The 25,745-nt window shown below is 42.1% G+C and overlaps 1 protein-coding gene across 1 annotated transcript in view; it reads left to right on the forward strand.

The window, feature by feature from the left end:
- IQCA1 (IQ motif containing with AAA domain 1) overlaps nucleotides 1–25,745 on the forward strand; it is a 108,728-nt gene that overhangs the window by 26,287 nt on the left and 56,696 nt on the right. The window contains exons 6-7 of the mRNA XM_059820797.1: nucleotides 1,975–2,162; nucleotides 25,632–25,716. Coding sequence (XP_059676780.1) covers nucleotides 1,975–2,162; nucleotides 25,632–25,716 — 273 coding nt within the window. The remainder of the gene's footprint in view (nucleotides 1–1,974; nucleotides 2,163–25,631; nucleotides 25,717–25,745) is intronic.

Here is a 25,745-nt window from a genome sequence, read left to right on the forward strand (position 1 = left end):
TCGGTAGCAGCCCTGCCACCAATACCTCTAAGCAGTAGTACTCCGATGGGAACTTCTCAGAAAAGCAGTCCCTTGAGTATTGCTGTAGTGAAGCAAAAGTTGAGTGGGAAACTGCCCGAGGGAAGTGCATCTTGTTTCTAGATCTCAGTCTGGGAAGCAAGCCCCGTGGGTCCTCCTCTGGTTTCCAAACAAGCCCTGAGAAAGCATCATTGCATCTGGCTATTCTGAGGTTCATCTAATATTAGTAAGGCAGACAGTAGTGAAATCCAGGTGAAATACACATAAACAGCATTAGCTGTGCCATACTAAAAAATAGGCGCTGGTGAAGGGGAAGGTTGGAAACACTTGACTTCTATGGAAACCGGAACATGAGTGAGGGTAACATCTCAGGGTGAAAGGCAACATTTTGGGTCATATATTCAGGAAGAGCGCATGTGCAGCCGCCTTTCAAAAGCACGCTGCTCTTCTTGTTCCCTCCTGAATATTTTCTCACTGGTGGCCTTGACCAATTCCTTTTGCATAGCGCAAGTCAGATCCCAGATGCAGGCAAGACAGTAAATTGCTTTCCTGAACAGGGCCTCTGCGCTTACTTTGGATAGCGTGCAATCCCGCTGTGTACTTTCTGAAACCAAATTTGCTTGGCACTTGTTAGTGATTTTTGGAACCTGGTTGAAGCATGGAAAAACACCGAATAACAAGTCTTAAATATAAAGCTAGCCAAACCTTTGATAGAAGCTTTTTTGTCTTTGCGGGATACCTCTGGAATTAAGACTTGGAGCATACTAGAATATACATGACCAGAGCAAGAAGAATGTATTACTAAATTAGTCTGAAATGTGCTGATTTAAGGACAATTTCTGTACGTTCTGAAGGTGGAAGGCCAGAGCAGAATAGTATAGGTTTTTTCATGCAAACCAACACTCCCAGGCTTTTGTTCACATATGCTGCCACCTATATGTCAGATACTCACTAACTTTGAAGAGTAAAACACACCATATTATAAAAACAGATATCATATTTCTCCTCTTCTCCATTCTTAAATTTGACATACGCTATCAGACAATATGATTACTACTTCCCAAGTACGCGGAAAATATTTTATTCTAGAATTACAAAAAAAAACCCCAAAGCTAATTTACAAGTTAATTGTTAAAACATACTTTTCTCTACGCTTACAAGGTAGTCATAGCTCGTAAAACACTAGGAACATCTTAATTTTATCCACCATTGCAAACTAAAAAATGCAAAGTTTCAGACCACCCACACAGATGGTATTTTTCATGCTTCTGTATTTGCATACCAGAAAGACTTTCATTTTTCTTTCTCAAAGTACACATGTAAAATCAATCACAAAGCAGAAACTATTGTAAGACTTTAAACTGACTTAGAAGTCCTTCTTGCCAAGGTTATCAAATCATGGGAAACTTGGGGAGCTATGATTTTTATTACAGTGTTTGGGGGTTTGTTTAGTCTTTTGTTGTTGTTGTTCCTCAAGGGAAGTTGATTTCCTAAAGGAATATGACCAGCTGCAACAAAATACCAGGAAACCACTGACCAAGCAGTGCATATAAAAATTTAAGTGAACGAATTAAAAACAATACTGGCTAATTAAAAAGTACCAATGGGAAGTCCAAACATTTGAAAACTCAATTAAAAAAACCTCTGGCACCCTTCTGACATGGATAAAGTTGGCATTTGCAGAACAGCAGCTTTCTCACCTGTCTCATTGAGATTCCAGGATCCCACGCTGGAAGGGTTGTTTTTGTACATTGCAATGTTGTTAATTAATGCTGAAACACTAACAATAGACCATTGTGTGCATCCAGGCACTTTTTATGAGCACAGCGTTTTTTTCCTGGCTTCCCGCAAATAAATTAAGGCTTAAGCTCGGATTCACTGTCAACCTGGCATTCCAGTTTATATTAAGTTTCTTCTAATTCGTACCTTTCATTTTCTCCTCTTGTCATTTTTCAGAGCCTACCTCCTCACTTAAAGGCAACTAGTAGTTCGCAGATGCATGCTGGGCAAATAAACGCCCTGCAAGGTGACGCCCAGGAGAGACACGAGGAGGTATTCATCAAGAACAAGCTGAGAGAAATGGAGGGGCTCGACATCAAGGAAACTCTCCAGGATCAGATCGGACAGTGTTTCATCGAGTGCCGGTGAGCAAACACTTGCCCCTTAATAAATCCATTTGCCCCAAGGAGCTTGCAATTTGTAAGAACTGCAGAATCAAAGTCCATCTTACAGTGGTGATCCCAGACCCAGCTGCAGAACCAAGTTCCTGAAGGGTAGGACTCCTAATCGGGGAAATCAGAATAGTGCATCACTCCTTGCAGAGTCCAGCAGGGTCAGAGGTGCACCTTGAAAGACTGACTGCAGAATCAGGTCCACAGAGATAAAAATGGGAACACGTTCAGATTGCACATCAGCTTGGGCTCCGGCTTTGTAATTATAAGCAGCATGCTTAAAGTTTAGGCACGCTGACTTTTTTCCCCTGTCTGAATACACGAGGTTTAAGAGAAAGAACACGGTCTTCCATGAGATGGAAGTATAATTATTTGCTATAGCAAATCACATCACATCACTGGTACTGCAGCCCAGGTGCCTGCCTGCTGCTGGCGTTGTCCAGCAGCCAATATGAATCTGAAGTACTTTTGTACTTGAGGCCTGACCTTCAAGACACTCTTCCAAATGTAACTTTAGTAAAGTAGGGCTGCTGATCTCAGTGAAACTTCACGTCTCAGTAGAGTTAAGCACATACTTAAACATTCTTAAACTGAGTGCTGACACCTATAGTTCTCTCAGGAAGTTTACTTTAGTTGAAGAAGTTTCGCGACTGGCAATTTTAATATGGTAATACTGTAAAGCTTTGTACTAAGGAATATAGGCTGGTTTTATGATATAGATACTTTTTTTTTCGCAGGATTTACCCCATCCAAGCAGGTTAGTATGTAAAAGTAAATTGGGAAGCAGCACCCAAAAGTTCCAGGATTTAGCAACAAGGTTTCAGCTGCTCTGCAAAAACACTTCCAGTGTTTTTGTGTCTAGAGCTGCTTGGTGATGTTACAGGGCTTGTATTTGTCTTGTGGACTAGTGTCATGTCCATTAATCGTTCAGCCTTTTTTCAGTGTACTGGACCTGCCTTCAGCATGCAGATTCCAGCTGGAAACACAAATGCATTCTGATGAAATCCTGCTCTATTTATTCCTTGACTACTTTAATGAGGTTTTGGTAGCTATACGACAACGTAGTGTTTGTTAAAAAGAAAAAAGCAAATCAAAAATAGCACTCTCACAGATCTGCCACAATCTATTTCTCTCCTTTCTTGTACTTTTGCCTCTTATATAGACACTCTAGTATATTTTTACCCCATCTAGCTCTCCTTGGAGAAATAACCGCTGGTTTTGCAAACCTCAGTTATTACAAAGCACTTCCCCATTCCCTAAATCAAGCCCGTTCCTAGGGCCCGGTCTGCACACTTCTTGAGCTGCCGCTTCCTGCCGCTCCACACAACTCCCAGCATGTTCTGAGGTACAGAAAGATCTTATTTCCTTTGCTTAATATTACTCATCTAATAGTAATTCTCTAACATAGGTCAATCGTGTCCAATTAACTCGACTCTAGAGCTTGAGGAGAACTAACTGAAATACTGTGTGAACCAATAACAATGTTTCTATAGGAGATTTGCAGAGAACAGTCAATCTCTCAGAGAATAAGGCTGAGCCATAAACCTCTTTAAAGACAGTTATGAGACATTATTAGAAGTAAAATCCACTCCACGGAGACACTTAACAGCAGAGCCAACCAAGAGCCTAACCAATCCAAAGGATCATTTGGAGGAAGCCGAAGCCATGGTTCCATCGAGTGAGGTGGAGAGGAATGGCTGAATGAGCAATTCATTAAAACCCTCGCTACCTAATGTATAAGCGACCTCAGTCTCATACATCTATGAAATACCCTGAAGATGTAAGGTGGAGCGTAAATGCTGAGCTTTTTTATTCAGTAGCACTTACAAGTGAAATGGGACCTCATTGCTACATTTATATCCCAGATGTGCCCAGGGGCCCAACTTTAGGTGAGACTCCAAGGCTATAGGCAGACATAGTCAGTATCCCAGCATATAAATATGTGATTAAACAAGTTATAAGGAGTTCTTTAGCTAACCTTTATCTGGTCTAGTCAGGTTCAGTAGGCTTGAATCTCATCTTGTCTTGAAAAACTAATAAAGATTAAAGCAGATGTTAGAATATAAGCACCACATTAACTGATCTTGTATAGCTTTATGGGTATGCTTTTCCCAAGCAAGTGGTTATATCAAATGAGACTAAGATATACCCCCCCACAGTTAATCAATGACACCACTGCTTATAGATACGCCTTTAGTCAGACATATTGCGCTGCAGCTGAGAGACTGAGAAAACAGCTCTCCTCCAACCTTATAGAATAACCGCAGAGCTGCTTCTCTACCCACCTGTCTAAAACAACCTGATATTCAAGAAATTAACCAAAAAGCAGTTTCAAGCTCAATCAGACCATTTTGATAGAGCACAGTTTAAAAAAATGCTGCATATGCAGTTATGTGGTGTGCCTGAGTGCTGGGTCACCTCTGATGGCAGAGGGGCAGTGACAGGCTTGGTATGGGCAGAGCAGTGAGTTTGATCATACTCCCTGTTACTTTCTTCTTTTAAATTAACTGTCCAGCATCATCTCTAAAAATCAGTAAGGCACATTTCAGCCAAGACTAGAGAGATCTCATTGATAAAAAGCTATTCTGGTGATTTAGCAGTGTGGTAGATAAAATCCTACCCCCAGTGAAGCCAGTGGGAGAGCTGCCATCAGCTTTAAAGGCTGGACATCACCCAATATTTTAGTTCATTTGAATCTGGCTGAGTGATGCAGTGATTTACAGGACTGAGAGGGGTCAGAGTGAGCTGCCTGCCATCCTGCTCTTCACAGGAGGCCTCTATTTAAGTGATCAAAATAATTTTCCCTGCAGACATATTCCCTTGCATCCAAAATAGGTTAAAAAAAACCCAGCAAATTTCTACACATGGGGAGCATGTGTCATGCGGAGTCAAGCTTTCCGTGCGGTGCATGCCAGAGACACTGCAGAGCTAGCAGGAGCTGTGTCCTGCTCCTTCCTGGCCTGCTGAACAGTGGCCAGATCTGAAGTGTCAAGGTTTACATTAATTATTACCTGCCAGGATATATTTTGGCTCTCCACTAAGCCAGTCTACAAGATCAACAGCTAAATGTAGTTTATAAATTATTCTTTAACTAGGCTTTTTGACAGGGTTTACCATTTTCCATAGTCTATTAAATAAACAGATAGCTAAAGGGGAACAAAGGTTCTTTTGAATAAATTTTGCCGTATATACTGAAAAAATAAACCCAAACTTCCATATTTTATCCTTCAATTGGAAAAGGATGTGATAGGAAATACAATTAGCAGGTATTGTCTTTCAGCACAGCTGCTATTAGATTACAAAAGCAATGAGCACCTATTAAATTTCTCCACTTGTAAGAACTGCTAATAAATATTTACCACTTTCTTTGCACAAGGGAACAGGCATAGCTTGAGTCATTTCAAGACCCAAGACAACTTCATATGAAGATCGGTTCTAAAATAACAAAATAAAGCAAAACCCAAAGGAACAAATTAAATGAAAACGTTCCAGTCGCTTATAGCAATCCCACTGCAGAGAAGACAAAATATTTTTGATATAACACTGTGCATTTTCAGCCTTACCATCCGCCGTTCTGTTTATCTGTATTGACTGCTGTGGAGCTGTTCTTATTTGGCTTGCAAATTATTCACGTAAAGCTTTCTAGATTTCTATTTGGCACCTACGCACCATACTAGAAAAGACAGATAATTTTTTTTTTTTTTGAAAGCTTTTTTAAAAAAGGATCATGCAGCATACCTATAGGCCTCCCTTTTTTTTTTCTCCAAGATAGCTATATGATTCCTAGAGCAGGAGTACAAATGTTCCTACAATTAACAGTTGCCATGATTATATACCTCTGAGCCTGGATTTTAATCATGTGACTCCCACATATTCCATCCATTACATTAACAAGAGAGTTTCATATTAAAATACAGCAATTGCATAGCTAGGGTTTTAGTTTCAATTTTCTGTACTATTCCAGACCAGAAACGTTTTTCTCTAATTTCACATTTAGGGTTTTGCACTGCATGTGCAAAAACAGTCATAGCCGTCTTCTCCGCTCTTTACCCACTGTACATACCAACAGTTCCCAAATTACGAATCTTCCTTGGAGTCATCCCTAAAATAAATTTTAAAAAGGGGTGGGGAGAAAAGGGGAGAAGGATCCCTTTATTATACGGAGAAACGTAGTAGCATCTTTGTCTAAGAAAAGTCTTCTCTGACAGAAATCAATACGAAGGATAAGAAATCAAGATGAGGTTTTTATTAGCAGAGATTGCCTCGAGAATCACAGGGGAGAGTCTAATACACAGGCTTTGCTGTAATGTATCTTGTGCCCTCTAGCTGTAACAAATTATGCTGTGAATTTCTTGGAGGATTTATATGCCGCTGCTCAGTGCTCTGGGGAGCATTTCATCAGTGGCATTGCTGACCTAATAACAGGGGATCTAAGTAATAGAAACTTTTATGTACGTTATGTGTTATTCCCACAGATTTGGGGATTGGTTTTCTGGAGGAAGGAGGAGGCGAGGGGTAAATGTGCTTTCCTAATAGGTTTACACTTTACTGATTAGCTTTGAATGATCTTCTTGCTCTGCCTGCTGACTTGAGTACTGTCAGAAAAAGAATTGGCCGAGCTTCATGGTGAGCGAATGAGACTCCTCCTGAAGCAGGGGTTCCTGCGCTTTATTTATTCATTTTGAACATTCCTGACAGCCAGCCCAGGCTTTGATGCAGAGGAAAGGAGAAAGAAATAGGAAGTGATCATGTTATATTTCCCTTTTTCACAAGAGTGTTTTGTTGAGCTGAGTTTACTGCCAATACGCCTGTTCACGGGTCTCCCTAGGTAGCAGGGGGTGGGGAAGGAGGAGGCAGGAGGAAGATGAATGGAGAGAGAGAGAGGGGTTTTGCACTGAAACTCCACCGAATAGGGAAAGTATTCATTTGTGTCAGGCACTGCCCGTATCGCATTTCACACTCCATACACACTGCTTTTTATGAAGTTAATGTTAACGTGCGTGAAAGCTGCCAGGCAATCCATCAGGAACTGAAGTCTTGCCAACAGGACAGAGACAGATGACACCTCGGCAGTGCCAAGCAGCGGCACCCCCTCCCTGTACCGCCTCAGCTCTGATTCAGAGGAATCGTTGCTCTAAGTCCATCCGGACCTGTGTTGTTTGTCAGTTCTGTCTGGCTTGTCGTTTGTGCCCTCAGCCTGCCAGAAGTTCTTTCCAAGTAACCAAGGAGTATGAAGTGCGGTCTCTACACAATATGGCAACAGTTCACGAAACATCTGATAGGAAAATTGCTTAATAACCAGTTTTAGTGCAATGAATCTCAGTTCTCTTAAAGAGCGAGCTCCAGTCTGGAAATCCTTGGAACACAACCAACCAGAGACATCACCAGCCCCTTAATCGCAGTCCTCTTTCCATACAATGCCCCGTTATTCTGCAAAATGCATTCCCTTCTTCCCTGACGGCCCAGCAAGGGCATTTCCCCTGTAGGAACCTACCAAAAAATGCCTCTCTGGTATCTGGTGCTTTACATTCAGCACAAGCAGGAGTTACTGCCCAGAGGAGCCATTTAGAGATGGGTGATGAACCGCTCTCTTTCACCTAATCCATATTGTCATTACTTGTTTTCCCTGTCATTGTTAAAGGATTGTCACACACTCACAAGCCACTTGTATGCGACATTCCACTCGGGAGCAAAAATTACCAGCCAGAAGCAACTGTGAGCTCAACGTAAAGATCAGGATATTCTGCAAGTGGGGATAAATAAGTGATTGTCTGCTAATTCCGCCAGGTGAGGATGAGCTGAACTAAATTAGAAAGAGGTCTGTATCTGCACCACAGGTTTCTCCTGTCCTTACCTGTTCACCAGAGTTGAATATATCTTCTCCTTCCCTCTTGTACTTTGTGCACTGAAAGCCTACACAAAGCAAATTCTTTATAGAAGCTCCTTCTGAATCACTCTGCAGCCAGTCTGGGTTGTGTCTCTTCTCAGAGTCTTCTTGTTTTCCTTGGGAGAGTGAAGACAAGATCCGAATTGTGGAAATAAAGCTCTGAAAGAGGATGGCACAGGCTTGGGTGTCCTCCTCTGCCCGAATACTTTGTCTTCCTGCAAAACTACAGAAACATTAATAGAAGAGACCATGTCCGTTTTTTCCTATCTGTAGTTTCGCCTCTGTTTTTTTGACAGAGCTAACAACTTCAGATTTTGTGAAGGCAGTGATCTCTGTATCATAACAACCAGTGCTGTTACAAAGTGCTCTCTGAATGCCTTTCTCCCATGCCAAAAGGCCATTCTGCAGGAACAGCTTACATTTAACATCAATCTTTCTGAACGTGGCTCAGCCTGCTCCCAGATGTTTGACTGTACCTCGTGTGGACAGTCAAAGCTAGCTTCAAAACCCAACAGGAACACCGCAGCCGTGACAGCACATAGCTCTGGCAGCAAAACCTGTCCAGGGCCCTGCGTAAATATTCTGGCAGCTAGACCATGCTGAGCTCCTCGCTGCAAGCAGCCATGCTGCTGAGTTCAAGTACATCTGTGGGAACTAAAATCCTGCCTTCGGGCTCCCGGGTGAGGCAACCTCTAAGACTGATTAATTGACATAATTAGGAGCTGTAAACATTAATGGGTAATGTTCAAGCCTTTCCTAACACATTCTTAAAGCTTTCACTGAGTAGTTATCTATTGACTAATTTTGGCAGACATCTTTAGGGCTGGAGGGAGCAAGGGAATGGAATGCAAATGCATCACTAGCTTACCAGAGGAGTATTAGAGCAAATAGCCCACCAGGTTTCTTTGAACAGAGGGAAAATAAGTTGTCATAAACACAAGGATTGTTTGTGTATAGTGGGAGAGAGTGGAGCCCACAGTTCTGCAACCTGTTTTCTTATCGATTGGAATAAACTATCTAGCTTTAACAGCCATTAAAAAAAAAAAACCACAAACCTTCAGTCCTTCATTTCTTGTTTATGGGAACACCACATTGTCCTCTTTTTAAAAGTGTGAACCCCTCTAATTCCAAAGGAGGGACAACTGTTATTAAGTCCATCTGCAGTTAATCTACTTTACAGGGTGTCTGTGGATTTACAGGAGGCAGGGGACACCTCTGGAAGCTTCTGTGCAGTGGCAGAAGTTGCCTACTTCAGTGCATGCTAAAAATTTACGAGTGCGCTGACATTAATGGAGGCGGCTTGATGGCTTTTGGGGGGGATCAGCCGGAAGCCCCTGGATTCATATATTTCTCATACTTGGCGAAACACAGATAAATCTTGGTGGCGGGTATCTGAAACAGCAGATCAGTTGAACCCTGGTGTCACGCCTCCAGAGAGGCATTGATAACATCACTAGTTCTGCTTTCTAAATCACCACAAACTCTGAAATATGTTGCCTTTCCAGTTTTGTAAGGCTCCTTGACTTTACACTTCAATTTACGATTGCCGCCTCTATGCGGTGATTAAAAACATATGCAAAGGACTCTGCTGCTGATCCTTAATTTTGCTCATTGAACTATCAACAGTTTGAAATAATTCAGGAACAAAAAGAAAATTCTTAAAATATCGCAAGTGCAAATCAAGCTTCCCAAGGGGTTTTCAACATAACAAGTCATCCTCATGAACTATGATTTAATCACTAAGTGTACTAATGCTGCACATAAGCACATCTTCACTAGCTTTCCAAACTCTACTATTCCCTTCCAGATTGTGATTTGAGATACCTGAATGTCTAAGTCATTAGTGAACTTCCCAGAATGATCTCTCCTTTCCTTGATAGTTTGCTTCCTGACTTTGTTACTGAAAAGAGGGTCAGGTCCTGATATTATTGAACAAGAGCTAAGTCCTCATTCTAAGCAGACTCCCATCAACTTCCAAGGGGTTTTATAGAATAAGACACTGTTGTTTCTGAGCAAGTTTATCAATATCAGGGCTTTTTCAAGGGTGTTACAGACAGGCAGAAGCACATACTCTTGCTCCCGAAGCAGTTCGCCACCAGTGCGAGATCAGAGAAAACTATTTCAGTGCCATGGCACTTTGGGCTTTTCTGCTGAAAAGCCCAATCATAGGCTTTCTGCCCGTGACAGGGCTTTTCCTTAGCATCTTGCAGGAATGCTCAGAACTTCAAGCATCTGCAAGCACCTACTCATCTCTTCATCAAGCATGATTTGCATTGCACACCTCTTGCCATGCTTGCATATAAATTATGCATTAGCGACATTAAAAGCTCATTCAGATCTGAACAGTCACACATTAGCAAAGCCATAACGAGCATGGTTCTTCTTCAGACCCCTCTCTCCTCCTCCACTTTTCTCCTCAACCTGCTTGCTTCTAAATCACTTTGCCCAGAAAGACTTAACCTTTTCCCCACCCCATTTCACAGTCCCAGTTTCTGTCTCCGCAGTTTTCAACCATAAAGCTCTAACCACTCTGGTGACCGTAGACCAATGGCAAGTTTCAACTCCTTGTTCTATATCTGGGGAGCAAAAGGACAACGAGCAAAAGACATTCTCATTTATGTAGGATAGGCAAAATTATGTCTTTAACTAGTCTCCATCTTGGAAAGACCTGAATCATATGGGCCAGTATTTTCAGACATATATATCATAAGTTGAACGTTCAGTATTTAAACTTTCAGCCCAAGTGGTTAATAGCTTGACAAATCCATGGTCAACTGAAAAGCAGAGCTTTGTAATGGGTAGTGTCGAGCAGTGACACTGGGGAAGTGCTAAAACCGGAGCTGGAAAACTAGCACAGCTTTTTTGGTGCTGTCAATCCCTGCCCAGTGCACTGCAGAGTGCGTACCGCTGTTCGTGCAAGACAAGAGCCAGGATAAGGTTAGTCATCAGAGGTTAGAACGCAAAAGGAACAACAGCAAGCAGGTACTTGAGCACACATGAGAGACATCCCCCACGAAGCCCCAGATAAGGCAGCGATAGATGAGAGAAGGCAGATCTTGCACCACCTTCCCCCCTGCAGTGCTGCCAATGACTGGGCTTTCCGAGTCCCCATTTTGGTGCATAACTTTTCCAAATATTTTACAGGGATCCATAGCCTCCCCATCAGAGGCCCAGTTCCAGCCAGTTAGGCAGCATGGCTGTCTCCACACCACAGGTGTAGTTCTGCACATACAAACAGGACGCCTCTTTATTCTCGCTCTCATTCCTAAGAGCACAGTATAACATAGGAGTAAAATGGATGCAATCAGAGTCATTTAGGTTGGAAAAGACCTGTAAGATCATCGAGTCCAACCATAATAAAGTCTCAGTGCACATATTCAGTGGCACAGCTGCTGTTCAGCAAGGATAAATTAAAGGACCAAAAGCAGTCTTAGTACAAAGGCAAGTTGCTCTGTCCTATCCTGCTAGTCATTTCTAGCCCTGTTCTTACAGACAAACCCATCCTGAGCACTATTCTGTAGCATGAATTCCTGGCTTCGTTTGCCTTCTGCTTTCTGATTTGTAGCACTACAGAAGCAACGCTGAAAAATTTAGGTTAGATCCCCTTTTCTACCTTCCTGAAATGGCTTAAAGTGACCCATGGCCCATTGACCTTGAGTCTAAGCCTCCTGCTTAGCATTAAAGCTCCTAAAAATATTCACTCCTTTCTATGTCTAGAAGTCTGGAATCAGCTAAAGTAAATAGCATTACTCTGAGTTGGTCCCATTCACAAACAAGGAAAAAAAAATCTTGTAAATAATTAGTTCATTTTCCTCAAGTACTCATACCCATCTACAGTCATACTTCGGAATTTAAAGTCTGAAAATGCTAAGTGTTACCAACATAATGCAACAAACCCCCCACTGATAGTCTCAAGGACACTTTCCAAACTTTAGATTTATTTGTTGTCATAGATACTCACACAGACAAACATCAGTTACATTCAGGGACTCACACTTGCCAGCAGCTTATTATAATACAGCTCCGCGTGTTTTGAAGTCGGGCTTTTTCTGAAAGATGCTGCAGTAGTGTGCCCTGTTCAGTGGACGTGTTAGGTTGCAGTTCTCCCACACTGCACTTCCTTTACTCCTTTCTCAAGCAGAGTCCTAAAGCAGCAGACAGGATTTCTGAAGGCAGAAACAGACAAATGGGGTGTTTAACACTGATAACTAGGGCCCGACTTTCACCTCAGAGCTGGTTTCCGTTCCAGTAATCCAGCTAGACACCTACTACGCTTGGCCCAGAGGGGCCTGCTCTACCATCTGATCTATTCTTGGTTTGACCAGCATAGCTTAGTCCTAATCAATGAGAAAGGAAGAAGGGAATGCATCCCAAGGGGAGGAGACCCAGCGCAGCTATTTTTTTCACTCCACTGTGACAGGGAGAGCTATCTTCTCCAGCAAGTTAATACAGAGCCAGCAGAAGAACCAATTTTCCCACTTGCCCATTTCCAACAAGCAAACTGAATGAAGATCTGCTGGGATAGAGGAACAAGAAACAGGCAGAGAAAAAAGAAACAGGAGTCCCACTGGTGCCTGGTAGAAGGACAGAGAGGCACTGAAGAGCCAGTGGCTGGCAGAGGAGAGGTGTTTGAGGGATATTCTGGGAAGAGAAAGACTAAGGAAAAGCTTAGAAGTAAGGAGAATAAAAATGAACACGAAGCACAGAGCAGTGGCTCCTGAGCTACAGCCCTTGCTCCACAGAACGATCTCTTTGGAGAAGCAAGCAGAGGAGGTAGAAAAGACATTTTTCAGCCATGGCTCTGTAGAGTGCAAAGAAGAAAGGAGGCAAGTGGGGAAAAAAGAAACATGACATGGACTGACACAAGCAAAGGGGTAGCAGAAACAGTCACAAGGAGCTGGAGAGACAGAATCAGAAAAGGAGGGATGAAAGAGGCATATAACTGGAGAAAAAACACCCCTATAAGTTAGCAATTTGAAAAATAGGGACAGTTAGAACCAAAAATTGATAGAAAATATTAAGCATGTCCAAGGCAAAGACGGAAGAGCAGTCCCCAAATGCGTATGCCAGCAAGCAAGCTCAGGTGGATATATAAAAAAATACTTGATTGCAGGAAATCAGATTTGACTACTGAGAGGATGAAGGTAGGCAAGTTACGGCTGGGAATGACAGCCTGTTACTCTTTCTCACAAGAAGAGGGATGTATTTAATTCTGAAATACAGTTGTTTCACTGTTCTCACTGGCGGTGGGTTTTTCAGAGTTGACATGCTGGGGGCCATGGCAGCAGAGTCAGATGGAATAAGGCTGATTCAGGGCACTGTGGCTTCAGTATGCCAACGTGTTCATTTAACAAACCGTTGACAAGTTACTTAAGTGCTGAATTTCAAGTGAACTTCACACCCAGGAGACTTGCATCATCTCGTATAGAAAATCCAGGCTTACGCTGGAAATCGGTGTAACATCTACCATGCTGCTGAGAGCACTTCCCCTCCAGTCTCATTTCTCCTTGCCCGTACCTTGGGCAAAACAGCTCATCTCTTTTTGAGTCAAATACGCAATTAGTCTCAAACTCAGCTGCCATAAGGTACCACTAAGGTTGAGAGCACAGCTTCAGTGAAAGTAGGTTCTTAGGTGGTTAATAAAACACCCAGAAGCGTTTAAATAGGATGAACTTACGCTTTTCAATTTGGAGCATAAGTCAAATTCTGATAGGGTTAAGCAGAAGTGATGGGCAGTTGCGGGGGGAGAACGACACAGGCAGCAGAAACAGGTTATCCCATCAGCCTCTACATCTCCAGAGTGGACTAGCTGGTACAGGCTCCAGGTGACAGCGGTACGCTGACTGCCATCCCAGGGTTGGCAAGCTTGTCAAGGGCACACGAGGCAAGGCGTGTTTTTTCTACTGAGCTTATTATTTCTTGAGAGCACCAAACTACCCCTTTGCTAGGTGGGCAGAGTGCTTCATGGTTTGGCAAGCACCTAGGTCAACTCTTTTCAATGCAAAATTAGCATTTAAGTTGGTCCATCCAAATCCTATACTTGGACTGAATCTTGACTTAACGCTGGAAAGGGTTGAAGGTAGTATTTCTGTGGGCAGAACCTGCCTGAAACCTGAATCTCATCCACTCCTTTCCAGAGTCAATATGTTTCAGTTTTACTGAGAATTTCAGCACAGGGGAGATTAGTCAGACTCCATCAAGCAGGTTGTTTTTATTATCCAGGTCAGAGTGCAGAGCTTTTAAGTCATGCTACATTTCAGTCCTGTGCAGGTACAACAGAAAATATAACTATTTATAGTAATTTACTTGAAACACGCCCAGCTATGAGCATCACAAACTAGCTATGTTTTGTCTGCTGTGTCAGGCATCCTTAGGACTTATGCAAGAGCAGTATTAGGACTTACCATCCTAGGTTGAATAATAAGAGACATTTAACAGCACATATAAGGGGGGTTGCTAGTTCTCCTTTGGTTCTACTTGTACAAACTAACTATATCAGCGTAGTACCATTCAGCAAGATACTGTACCAAATAACTTGGGCAAAGAGCATATCAAAAGAGCTGGTTCAGTATTTACCGAGATAGTTACGTAATACCAGGAACCTGCATTAACCTTAACGAAAATCTGTTCAAATACTCCCCCGTCTCTTTTTAGAGCATCTTACTGACGCGGTAATCCTTTGGTGGCTTAGAAAGGAAGTTTACTCTCTTATTTTGTATTCCCCATCCCACGGGGAGACTGGCTCTTTCCTGCAGATTTTTCTGGAAAGCATCTAATCCAGCAACCAATTTTGAAGATATTGGTTTAAAGCATGGCTATAAGTTAAAGGCTGCAGTCTGTGTAGCTGCAGGAGTCCTTAAAGTATTCCAAGTCAAAATACAATTGCTCCGAGGGAGCAAATTCCAGAGCCGGAGCTCTGCCATCTTTCATATTGCATACATGTGCTTCCCATCATTGGCTCAGTTCTGATAGCTGCTGCAGAGGGGGTAACGCTATGCCCAAAATATCGTTTCACCTTCATCCTCTTCTGGGAAATCATGTATAATGCGTGGTTTTATTCTTTATGTATTGCCAGTTTGCAATTGCGGGAGGCCTGGGAACTAGCAGGAGCGAAGGTGGGAGCAGCTGATTGTAGCCTCTCCCACGTATGTGCCTGTATTTCATTCCTGTCCAAACCTAATCTTTACATTCTTTGCCCGGGAGAGCTCTGCTAGCCTATAATAAGGCCATTCCAGACAACTGATCCTCTATACAGGCCTGTGAAGCAATACATTTTGATCTCCAGTAGTGAAAAAAAATCCAAGAGAGCCCCAAGATTTAGAAAGTGAGTAAACCCGCCCTCCAAGTCTCAACCTTCAAATTGCACTTCCCACGCCACCTTACCTGTTACGCTACTTTGGGAGAAGAAAATTACCGACTTTTGGGCACTTCGCTTCTACCGAGGGTGGGCTGCAGGTCCAGCTCCAAATTCCCAGAGGACATCCCCATGCCTGTGTCCCTGGGTCTTCAACCAGGTATCCTCCCCTTCTGCCACGATGCCAGCAACTCTCTGCAGCACTAGCCCCATCTACCAAAGAGATGCTTAAAAAGCACATTATTAAACAGTCATGTAAACAAACAATAATAAAAAAAGCTCCATTTTGTGCTTATAATTGATTAAATTTGAGCACATCCCACTGCGAGTAGCACGTGCAGAAGAATTCAGCCATTTAGAGAGGCAATGCCAGGCATTTGATTCTTTATCGGTCTCTAAGACCGTCCACGTTTTCAGCCAATTTAAGGAGACTATAGATCATACACCAGAGATGCACCAAACAGGTACAGAAATACGGCACTCCAATTTTTCTTTCAAAAAAACTAAAAGGTGAGAGTTAATGAACTTGGCATCTCAAGGCATTACAATGTGTTTCTTGGACTGCAGAGATAACTGGGTTTTTCAGTTAACACCATTGATAAACGGATGCTCTTAATACCAGCCTGACACTGGCTTCTATGTTGAGCTCATCTGGAATGTTTCTCCTTGTCTTTTTCTCATGCTTTTTTAAGTTGCCAAAGCAGAGATGGTAAATTATTTTTCTTGCTACTGAGCTATTTGTTTATCGGCATTGACCAGGAGTCTGTAAACATCTTTAACTTCATATAGGGATTCTCTGCAACATTCTTCAATATCAGTCTCAGTTTTTTCCTGGTTTTCCACTCTGTGTACACCTGATTGTGATTTATTCAAATAAGGCTGCACAAGCCAATTGGGATGAACATTGAAAAATCAAGCACTGTGACTGCTTTCATATGCATGAAATTGCCTCAGATTTATCATTAAATAGTTCATTTAAACACTCATGCAAACCACAGAGAACTGGATCTCTTGAAGTGGACACAAATGTTAGCAGCAGTGAAATAGAGAGCAGCATATTTGGTTGCCTTCTTTAAAACTTAGGAACGTACTATGTGCCATTTTCAGCTTCTCATTCCCCACTGAAGAAGTTTTTCTTCCGCATCACAAGTGCTTTTCAAGGAAGCACAGTCTTAGCTACAAGTAGTGTCATTAGCACAGCACTACGATATCGGTCTTAAATGAAGTAGCAAGCCACTCTCCCAAGCAGTAATGTGATGCCTGACAGATGCTGATTGCACATTGTCCTTTACAAACGCTTAAAGTCAAATCATGGGTAGGCAGCAGGTCAGAGGCACAGTGATCCATGAATGGGACAGCCGTGATATAGCGGTTAGAGAGGACAGCATGCACATACAGATCATTTTAATCCAGGGAGGCAAAACACAAGGCAAGTTAAAGTTATGCCAGACTGGACTGTATTTCTTTCTGCATTGATATCACAGGCATAAGGCAGGCAGAGATCTAGCTACTGAAACATGTCTGACGCCGCCTTCAGTATCACCTCAGGTTTACCCATCTTCATTACACTGTGAGAGAACATGGGCAGTTGCAAACCAGAATTGCATCATTTTACTGCACTTGCATCAGGTAGGCTAGGTTGTTTTAACCACCGTCGCAAAAGGCTACGTGTTGCTCTTAAATGCCACGCTGTATTTATTCCCATATTTAAATAAGGGTAGATCGAAGCACAAAGCTTCACCGTTCAGTTTCAGGCTCTTAGTCCCCAGCTTCCCAGACAGATATAAAGGGTGCGTATGCTGCATCGCACGTAGAGGAAGTTTGACATGCCCCAAGTGCACTGAATTTATTATGCATGCACACAACTATCCATCCAGCGTATGAGCAATAGGTTCAGGGAGAGCAGAGTCATTTCAGCGAGTTTTTAATCAGTTAATACCGCTAATACCCTTGAAATACTTCAAGTACCTTTCACAGTCAGGTGGTGGCAGAAGAAATACGGCATATGCAAAACCATTTCAGAACAAGGAGGAGGGCAAAGTCCTGAGAGAGCTGACACAGAGCTCAGGTGCGAGTGGCACTTTTCCAGGTGGGCGACCTGTCCAGGGCACCATTTCTCAACCCTCCCCAAAGCATTTATCTTCCGGTTGAAGTGATGGGCCATGGCAAAACCATTTAAAGCAGCCATGCCCAGTTTACAGCCTTCTTTCCCTTCCATAGGGATGCATTTTGTTTTGCTAACACCTTGACTTCTAAGAAGCAAAAAGTGATTGCTCGAATGTCCCAAACGACTCCAGTAAGACTAAATGCTCTCTATACTCCATTTCACTCCAAATCCCAGAGAAACTTGTGATGTTGGAGGGCAAGTTATTTCTTTTGGCTGGCCTTGCTACAAAAATCTCATGCTTTATTTTCCTCTTTACAGAATTCATATTGTGTTAATAAAGTACTGTTGATTCCCTCTGGCTGACTCTGCAGGAAAGCCATTCTCGCAAAGCTTCTAGTCTGAGTTAAAGTAATCTTGCTTAAAACTGGCCATAATTGTTTCAGTCTCTCAAGTTTAATACTAAGTACAGGAAATATTGCCAATTTGAGTCAGGATTCGGTATTCTGTGAAGGCGGGATAAGCTGACCAAAGGTAAGGAATTCAGTAAATGCAAGGGGAATTTGACCTGGCGTTTCTTTGAGCCGGCTTCTGTATTGTTGACCTTGCTCTAAGGAGAATGGAAAGATAGAAGAAAAATCAAAACAGATGAGAGTTTACGAGCGTTGCGCGCTCCAGAGTACTCATTACTCCGTCAGCCAAGTCCCCCAGACATGGTGCTGGGCCCTGAGGGGAGTTCTTCCTCTGCAGGAAGGATTGCTCAACCCACTCCCCTTACAGCCGGGTTGACGGGATCGCATTCCTCGAAAGGCTGTAGACAGTCAACAGGAAGCTGTCCCTGGAAATAAGCCTAGGGATAGTCTGACTGCAAAAAAGGGGGAGCAGCCCTTCACCTTTTCAGACAGCCCCTCAAGGGAAATAGCCTGCTTCACAGCTCCGGTCAACATGGGATGATGAACAACACCAGAAGAGAAGGACAAGGACTAAAAGAAGCGTAGACCTAGGAAACAAAACCTGGGTGCAGTGTTGGCTATCAGTATCTGTTCTGTAACTTTCAGAGAAGCAAAACCAGGATTTCTGGTTCTCTCAGGCCTGTTTCTGATAAGCAAGATTTTACACCAACACAAGTAGGTACAGTCAATTTGATGAATTCCTCGCTAACAAGGCAGTTAACCAGTAGGCCAGGCAAGGCCAACGGCAGAAATACTGCAAACTAGAGACTGCTGTGTGACACCATGACATGCCCTGCTCCTAGCTCAGAAACCATTCCCTCCAAGGACAGGGGTGGGACATCCAGATGTCCTCGGGTCCAACCAGGAGATGCTTTCACTGTTACTGCAGAGAGCCTCACACCAGGCTTACCAGCAGCTCTGCCCAAGATTGTTCTGCATGGCAGGAGTCAGGTCAAAGAAACCTAAATAACCTTATAGGAATCTGCTTTCCAGTCCCTTCAATCTTATTTCCATTTGTGTGTCACAGTGGGTCAATTTAATACTCCTCTAGGTTTGTCTAAACTTTCAGTATGGGCTGGATGCAACTAACTCTTCCAAAAGAGTTCAGTTACTTAGGTCAGGATGCGACTTCTCCCAGGGCTGATTTAATTCAGGCTTGAGCTCTGAGAAAATGTTTTGCAATCTTTTCTTAGGGGTGGAGAGGGACATGCAAAATCAGCAGCACCAGAACATTTTCTGAGTGTTGATATTGCCAAATTTTTGTTCTGATTTCTCCATATTTTTTTAAGCTATTATTGGAACTGTAAAATAAACCTTATTGTTTCTCCTTGGTGTTATTCATGCCCATATTGCCTTTTATTTCTATTCAAAAAAAACTTAGCAGTAATTTGCAGCGCTACCTTCCCATGCCTCTGATTCATTTTGAGGAGAAAACCTATTGCCATTTTAAACCAGGAATAATTTTTTGTCAGAATTTTGAAGTAAACAGTAGGTCAAAAAAATCCTTTTCCCCTGTAGTTTACAGCAGGAGGCAGAATAAGCAGGAGTCCTGGCAGAGAAAGCTCATGCCCTAGTCTGTCTGAAGGGGAACAGAGATTCCCTTTTTTCCAGTACACTACTTACCTATTGCTATCCTTAAAAGACCAGGAGGATCCTTGAAAAGGTAAAATAACTTTATGACAAAGCAGAACAGCCTATTTCACTGTTAGAACTCAAGAAGCTTTAGAACAACTGTACTGGGTCAGCCAAAGGTCTACCTTTCCTGGCCAATAATACTACGTGTAATAAAACTATCAGAGAGAATTACCAGATTCCACTTTTAGGTCTGTCCCCTCCAACAACCGTTCCCAACTATTACTTGGCTTTGAAGCTCACTTCTACCATTTCAGATCTAAGGCAGGCACTGAGTACCCAAAAGACCATCTATTGTTTCTAATTATGGTAGTTACTGTAATAAAGGAGATCACCTTTCCCCACAAACCTTTCACACTCATTCCTCCATGGGAATGTTTCTTCTTGCACATTGTTGGTCTCACAACACTTGATCTTAAATTTTTAAAGCCTAATATTCGTCCAGAACAATAAAGTTTCCAGTCCTCCAAACACTTCTCCCTGCAAATCACTCCAGTGAATTACTTCCATGCATAACAGCCACACATACAAGCAAACGCTTGGAGGATCAGGACCTTAGATAAAACCTAAGTTGTAATATGCCCTTGTCCAAACCCATTAAAGATGACAAGAAATCTGTGGAAATTAATCTTGCTTTATAAGTAATTCTATATTTACATAGGTTATTTTTCCTGGAACTGATTTTCAAAGAGCTAAAGAAAGCATGCACAAAAGGAAAGAAAATGCCTAACGACACCTAAAATAAACCTGCTGTTAAGTAGTTTGAGAGAACTCATATCAGGTGGGATTACAGAAACAGGCAAGAACTAGAAAACGACGAGGGGTTTATTTCTTTTAAGTGTTTCCCCCCCGCCTTTGTTTTTGTTCCTTTTCTGTGCAGAACACTCTGCCGTCCCTCCGCCTAGAGCGTACAGCCATCATTCATGCCTTTTCTGCACACAGCCCACATCCTTTCTTACCCTGGAAAGAGCTAAACACTCTTTTTCCTCCAAAGAACAATTTTTTATTTTTCCTGACAAGGCCTTTTATACAATTAGCTAGAGAAGTCATGGCCAAAAAGAAAGAATAACACATGTAAAAATCATGCCAGAGAACAGAGTAGGTAGTAACTTGTTGAGTCTATTACCAGACAAAATGTTTAAATCGATGGCGTGTTCTCATAAATCAAAAGCCATATTTAGCCTTAACTATAACCATCCCTGAGCAACGTGGAATAGAGAGAAAACACTTAAAAAAAAAAATATGATGCTCCTGAAGTGAGGAGGGGAGGAAGCAGCAGATGAGACGAGCACAGCGTAGGGTCATCACACAGACAAAGAGTTTATTTGACAGCTCAGAATTGAGGTGCCGCAGCATTTGGTGCTGAGCAGAGACTGCCAATCACACCGACTCATACCAAGTCTGGTGATGATTTGGAGATGTTAAAGAACCATTTGAACCTAGTTAAAACCTAGACATTTATGTAGGTTGTGCGCTAAAACAAAAATTGAGCCCAGAAGAGCCAAAACTCTATGCTACATGATCGGAGACAAAAGGGTTTGCAACGCAGACCGTAAAAGATCATTCTTTTTCAATTACATTTGACAGAGCTAAGTTATTATAAGAGGAATAAGTCTGGAAAAGGTGAGAGCAGTAACAGTGAACCGGAGAAGAGAATGTAACTCCAGAAACAGTGCAAGAATCTTATTGGATCCTTTTCTTCGCCAAGAGTGGAAGAACATCTCTTTTCAATCCTCCATCTTTGTTCATCCCCTCATTCTTCTGGTTGAGCGGGTTTGATTCAGATTTAGGGTCCCCATTCTTTCCAGTTAGATGGCTTTTCTGCAAAGCTGTTTCCCAAACCCATGCTATGTTTCCACTGACAGGATTTCACTGCTTTCCAGAAAAGTAATGGATTTCTTCTCACATACCACAGTTTATAAAGATCCCTTCTTCAGCAATGTCCTCCGCAGCATAGAAACATTTAAGTAGTTCTGTTAAAGCAGTGGCTCTGACCCAAAGAAAGATACTTTGCCTGCTGTGAACTCTGTTTGACACTCCTCAGTTTGATTTGCAGCAGTGTAAGCAAGGCTCCCAAACACAAGTTTCTGTTCGGTGGCCTGCAAATACACGACGCGGAGCAGGTCATCCACAAGAACCATCCTCAGCTCCTTGCCTGCAGACTGGGAACCAGGAGGCTTTGGGGTCTTTAGTCTATAAGGGCTTCCCTAGGGTACTGCTGAAGTTTGTCTCAAGGTAGAGGTTTATTCCCAGCCCTACCCTTCCATCTCACCTTATTTGATTTCTCTGCAGCCACCGAGTCCAGTCCTACCAAGCAGCCATACTTTTTACAAATTTCATTTGTTCATTTAGGCAGTTTTATTAGAACTGCATCCTCCATGTGAAATCTGATGGTTACGATACAATTTGCTTCTGCTTTTGCTTGCAGTCCTTAACACGTTGTCAACACTCCCACTGAAGCAATCGTGTTGAAAATAAGAGTTGCTTCTTCCAGTTCTGGCATTTGCACATTTTTATGAGATGCTGGAAAAGCACAATTGGATTTCCCCCTCCTGCCCCCCCAAATGCTGAGACAATAATAAGTAACATTCATTGCCTCAAAACCAGGTGTTTCTGACATGTACCATGTCTCTCAAATATATTACACACTCCAGTACTCTTCTTACCAAGAGCTTAAGCTTTTTACAGTCTCCTCTCCCCATCAACATGCAACAAGACTTTCAGACTTTCCTGACCACCGGTTTAGTTTTTGCATAGCACTGCCTTTTCAGTGACACGCAGAGAAAGCATCAGGGTGTGTGAACTTTGTGGGTAACCTGCCAGCTATAGTGACTGACATGCAAAGAAGCTGTCAAAGTACTACGAATATCGAAAATAAATGCTAGGCAGATTAGAGGAAATGCAGACCAAGTAGTTTTTCTTTTTTTCACTCAACCAAGAGAGCAATCTAACAAACACCAGTCTGAAATTCACACTCGGTGATCTCTAATGGGCTAAAGCCTTATAGTGACTGTAGTTGCAACTCAACTCTTGGAGTCAACGAACAATGCAGGTGCAGGTATAATGCTCTTCTACTCCCCAGTTCAATTTTCAGCCTAGTTGCTGACTATGGGAACCTCTACAGCTCCACTTTCCGTAAGTCTTGGTTTACAGTGTGGTTGCGCCATTAGAGCCGCACAGGTGGAACCAAGAAGGATTTCCACCATAAAGCTCTCCTCTACACTTCCAGCAAAACTAAACAGCATGCTAGGCTTGAGTTTGGAGAAAGTTCTTACATCATCTGGATTAATTTTCTTTCAAGTATTATTGCTTTAGAACTGGCTCTAATGCATGACTACTTCATTGTTTCTAGGCAGTTTCAAAAGGGGAGGGCAGTTTAAAATTATTTGAACAATTATTATTGTAAAGCAAGCTCAAAATCATTCTACATGTTTGGAAGATCCTCCTAATTCAAGAGCTGTTCACTGTTCAAGGTGGGACATATGCCTGGTGGGACCCTCTTGAGCCATAGATGACCTGTAGCTTATCTGATGGAGCAAAGACACAGGAATATCCTTGGCTGTTCGCAGAGCGAATGCGTGCTGGCTGCTCATTTTATCCTGGTGTTTTGTCAGTATCAACAACTGTAAAACAAGCTTATACAAAATAGTTCAGGTGCAGTTGAATCCAAATTAGCATCTTATGACAAATGCATGAGACAACCCATTGTGATGGTTCTGAGTAGAATGCTGCCAAAAAGTGAACGGAGAGTGAAAATTGAGATTCATTACATTTCAAATGGACTTTTGACCAGGAAGATCAATGACTGCATTTTTCTGTGCAGATTTACAGGCCAAATGAATCCCTGGTTTAACCTCTGAACTCAGAGGGTTTCATAAAGAGAGGAATTTGTCCGTAAGGGTCATGAATGTGCATGCTTTCCAGGCATTACAAGATTGAAGTTGTAGTCATTTAAACCTAGAAGAGAAAGAGGAAAACCCACAAGAGGTCAGATAGGGAAATGAGCCTTAAGAATACTGCTCCCTGACCATCAGACAGCGATTGATATGCTGAACAACAGTACACAGGAAAGGGTGAAACCCAGAAAGAAAAACAGATGTCCCTGAAGAATTAGCATGACTGAAATGTGTGGTAGCTGTCCGCTCTCAGGTCACTGATGACCATGGGAACTTACATTCTGCATTGCCCTCAACCGAAGACCCAGTCCCCGGACAGCTGACTGGTTAGTAAATGGCTGACGCTTTTCTTCCACTGGGTGAAAGGATCAGTATTAACTTCTCTTCACCCCAAGTTATTTTTCAACCTAAGTGCTTGCTGTAGCTCCTACAAAAAGATGAGATGAGCCATGTCATCCCAAACAGCTGCACCAGCTGCAAGCAGAAGGATCACACAAAATACAAATTATCAACAAACTGGAACCCACTTCCAAATTTGAGAATTTGATAGAATTTGTACAACACTCAGACATACACTCATCATATATATCCAAAGGGTAAATATTTCCATCTCCAAGAGCTGTAAATGATTTAAAAGCAAAAAGCTAACACAAATACCACATGTAACGCTAATAAATACTGAAAGCTGGCACTGATACCATATTCAATGGGCGGTCGACTCTAAACTGATTCTTCACCCACAGTGCATATTGTCTTTCCTTCCTCCCAGCTGGCATTAGTAAAGTAGCAACAGCCTTAACATCAGATTTTGAGAAATTTGTTGCTGTAAGCCAGACTTGTGGCACCATTTAAAACAAGACTGCATTAAACGTCAGATCGGGCTATTTTCTGGCTGTTTGTAAAAAATGAAACACGATCTAACATTAAATAAACTAGACTATGCAGGTTTCTGAGGCCAAAATCCCGTTCTTACTAGATTATTTTTTTAAAAAATATGCTAACAATGACATCCCTTTGTTCATGCAAACTGGTTTCGAGGAATGCAGTGATCAAAGTTTTGCATCTGTTTGCATATAGAAATAGTAATTGTTAAACGTGCAAGTCAGAGCTTACAAAAGAATAAAAAACACTTGTCCGTGATTGTAATTTGTATTACATTAATACTAGCTAGGAATCCAAACCGTACACATGCTACTATAGAAACATAACCGATGCTCTGTTCCAAGGTTCTCAGTTTAAAATTGAATCTACTGCTTAACAGTAGACTAGAAAAATCCCTTAAGGTACCAGTTGTTTTAAAGAAATGAAAGCCATTTTTATGAATCACATTGACCTTTCTGAGCCATTTTCTTCTCAAGGGAAATTTCATTTCATTTAGAGGAAAACGTTACCATTCTGCTTGAAAGAAGCACAAGGATTTTTCTGAAGTGTCAGAATTTTCTTTGGAACAGAAAATCTTCCTGATATTACCAAACAAACAGAAAGTCTCACTGATGTCACCCAAAAAGCTACAGAAATGTAAGAAGTGGAACATTCTTATCAACATAAATGGCCTTTAGATTGTAATTATTATTTATATCTTTTAATCTCTTTCTGAAAGGTCTGGAAGCACCCGATGTTTTCCATGCTATCCATTAAACCTTACCACAAAGCCCCTCATCGCCCCCTCCCCAGCTTCCATCACTGCCTAATTGTGCAAGTACATTGGAAATTTTTAAGGGCGAGATCCTCACATGAAAATATGATCTGGAATTTGTAGAGCAAAAACTGATATAAATAAATGAGTTTTTTTTAAAAAGCTAGATGTTGAAAGCGGAGAGCAGAGCTGTAAACATGAACACTTTAAGCCAAGTCTCTCAGCTGTGAAGCAATGTGCAGTCCTAAGAAATTCCCTGAGAACTTTCAATGTTTGGTGGGCCACAGGACAAGAGACATGGGGTAGTAAATGTTTTAATGAATTTACTGGACAAGAAGCTACTATCCCAGGAGGGAATACAGCACACTGGTTTTGAATAGAAGGTGAGGGAGGGTATGCTTCCCCACCATCTAACGCCTTTGTCAACCAGATGAAAAATTATGGCTTTTAATTCCTTTTCTGTCTTTTGTTTCTCACACAGGCATATCATAGGCAAGTTTCCTGACTATCCTACTGAAGAGGCAGGAGGTTCAAAGGCTATTCTTTCTCAAAAAACTCCAGAGCAGGTACTGTCACTCCTCTAACACAAAAGGTT

This window comes from Gavia stellata, chromosome 8 (genome assembly GCF_030936135.1).
Source record: "Gavia stellata isolate bGavSte3 chromosome 8, bGavSte3.hap2, whole genome shotgun sequence".
NCBI lineage: Eukaryota > Metazoa > Chordata > Aves > Gaviiformes > Gaviidae > Gavia > Gavia stellata.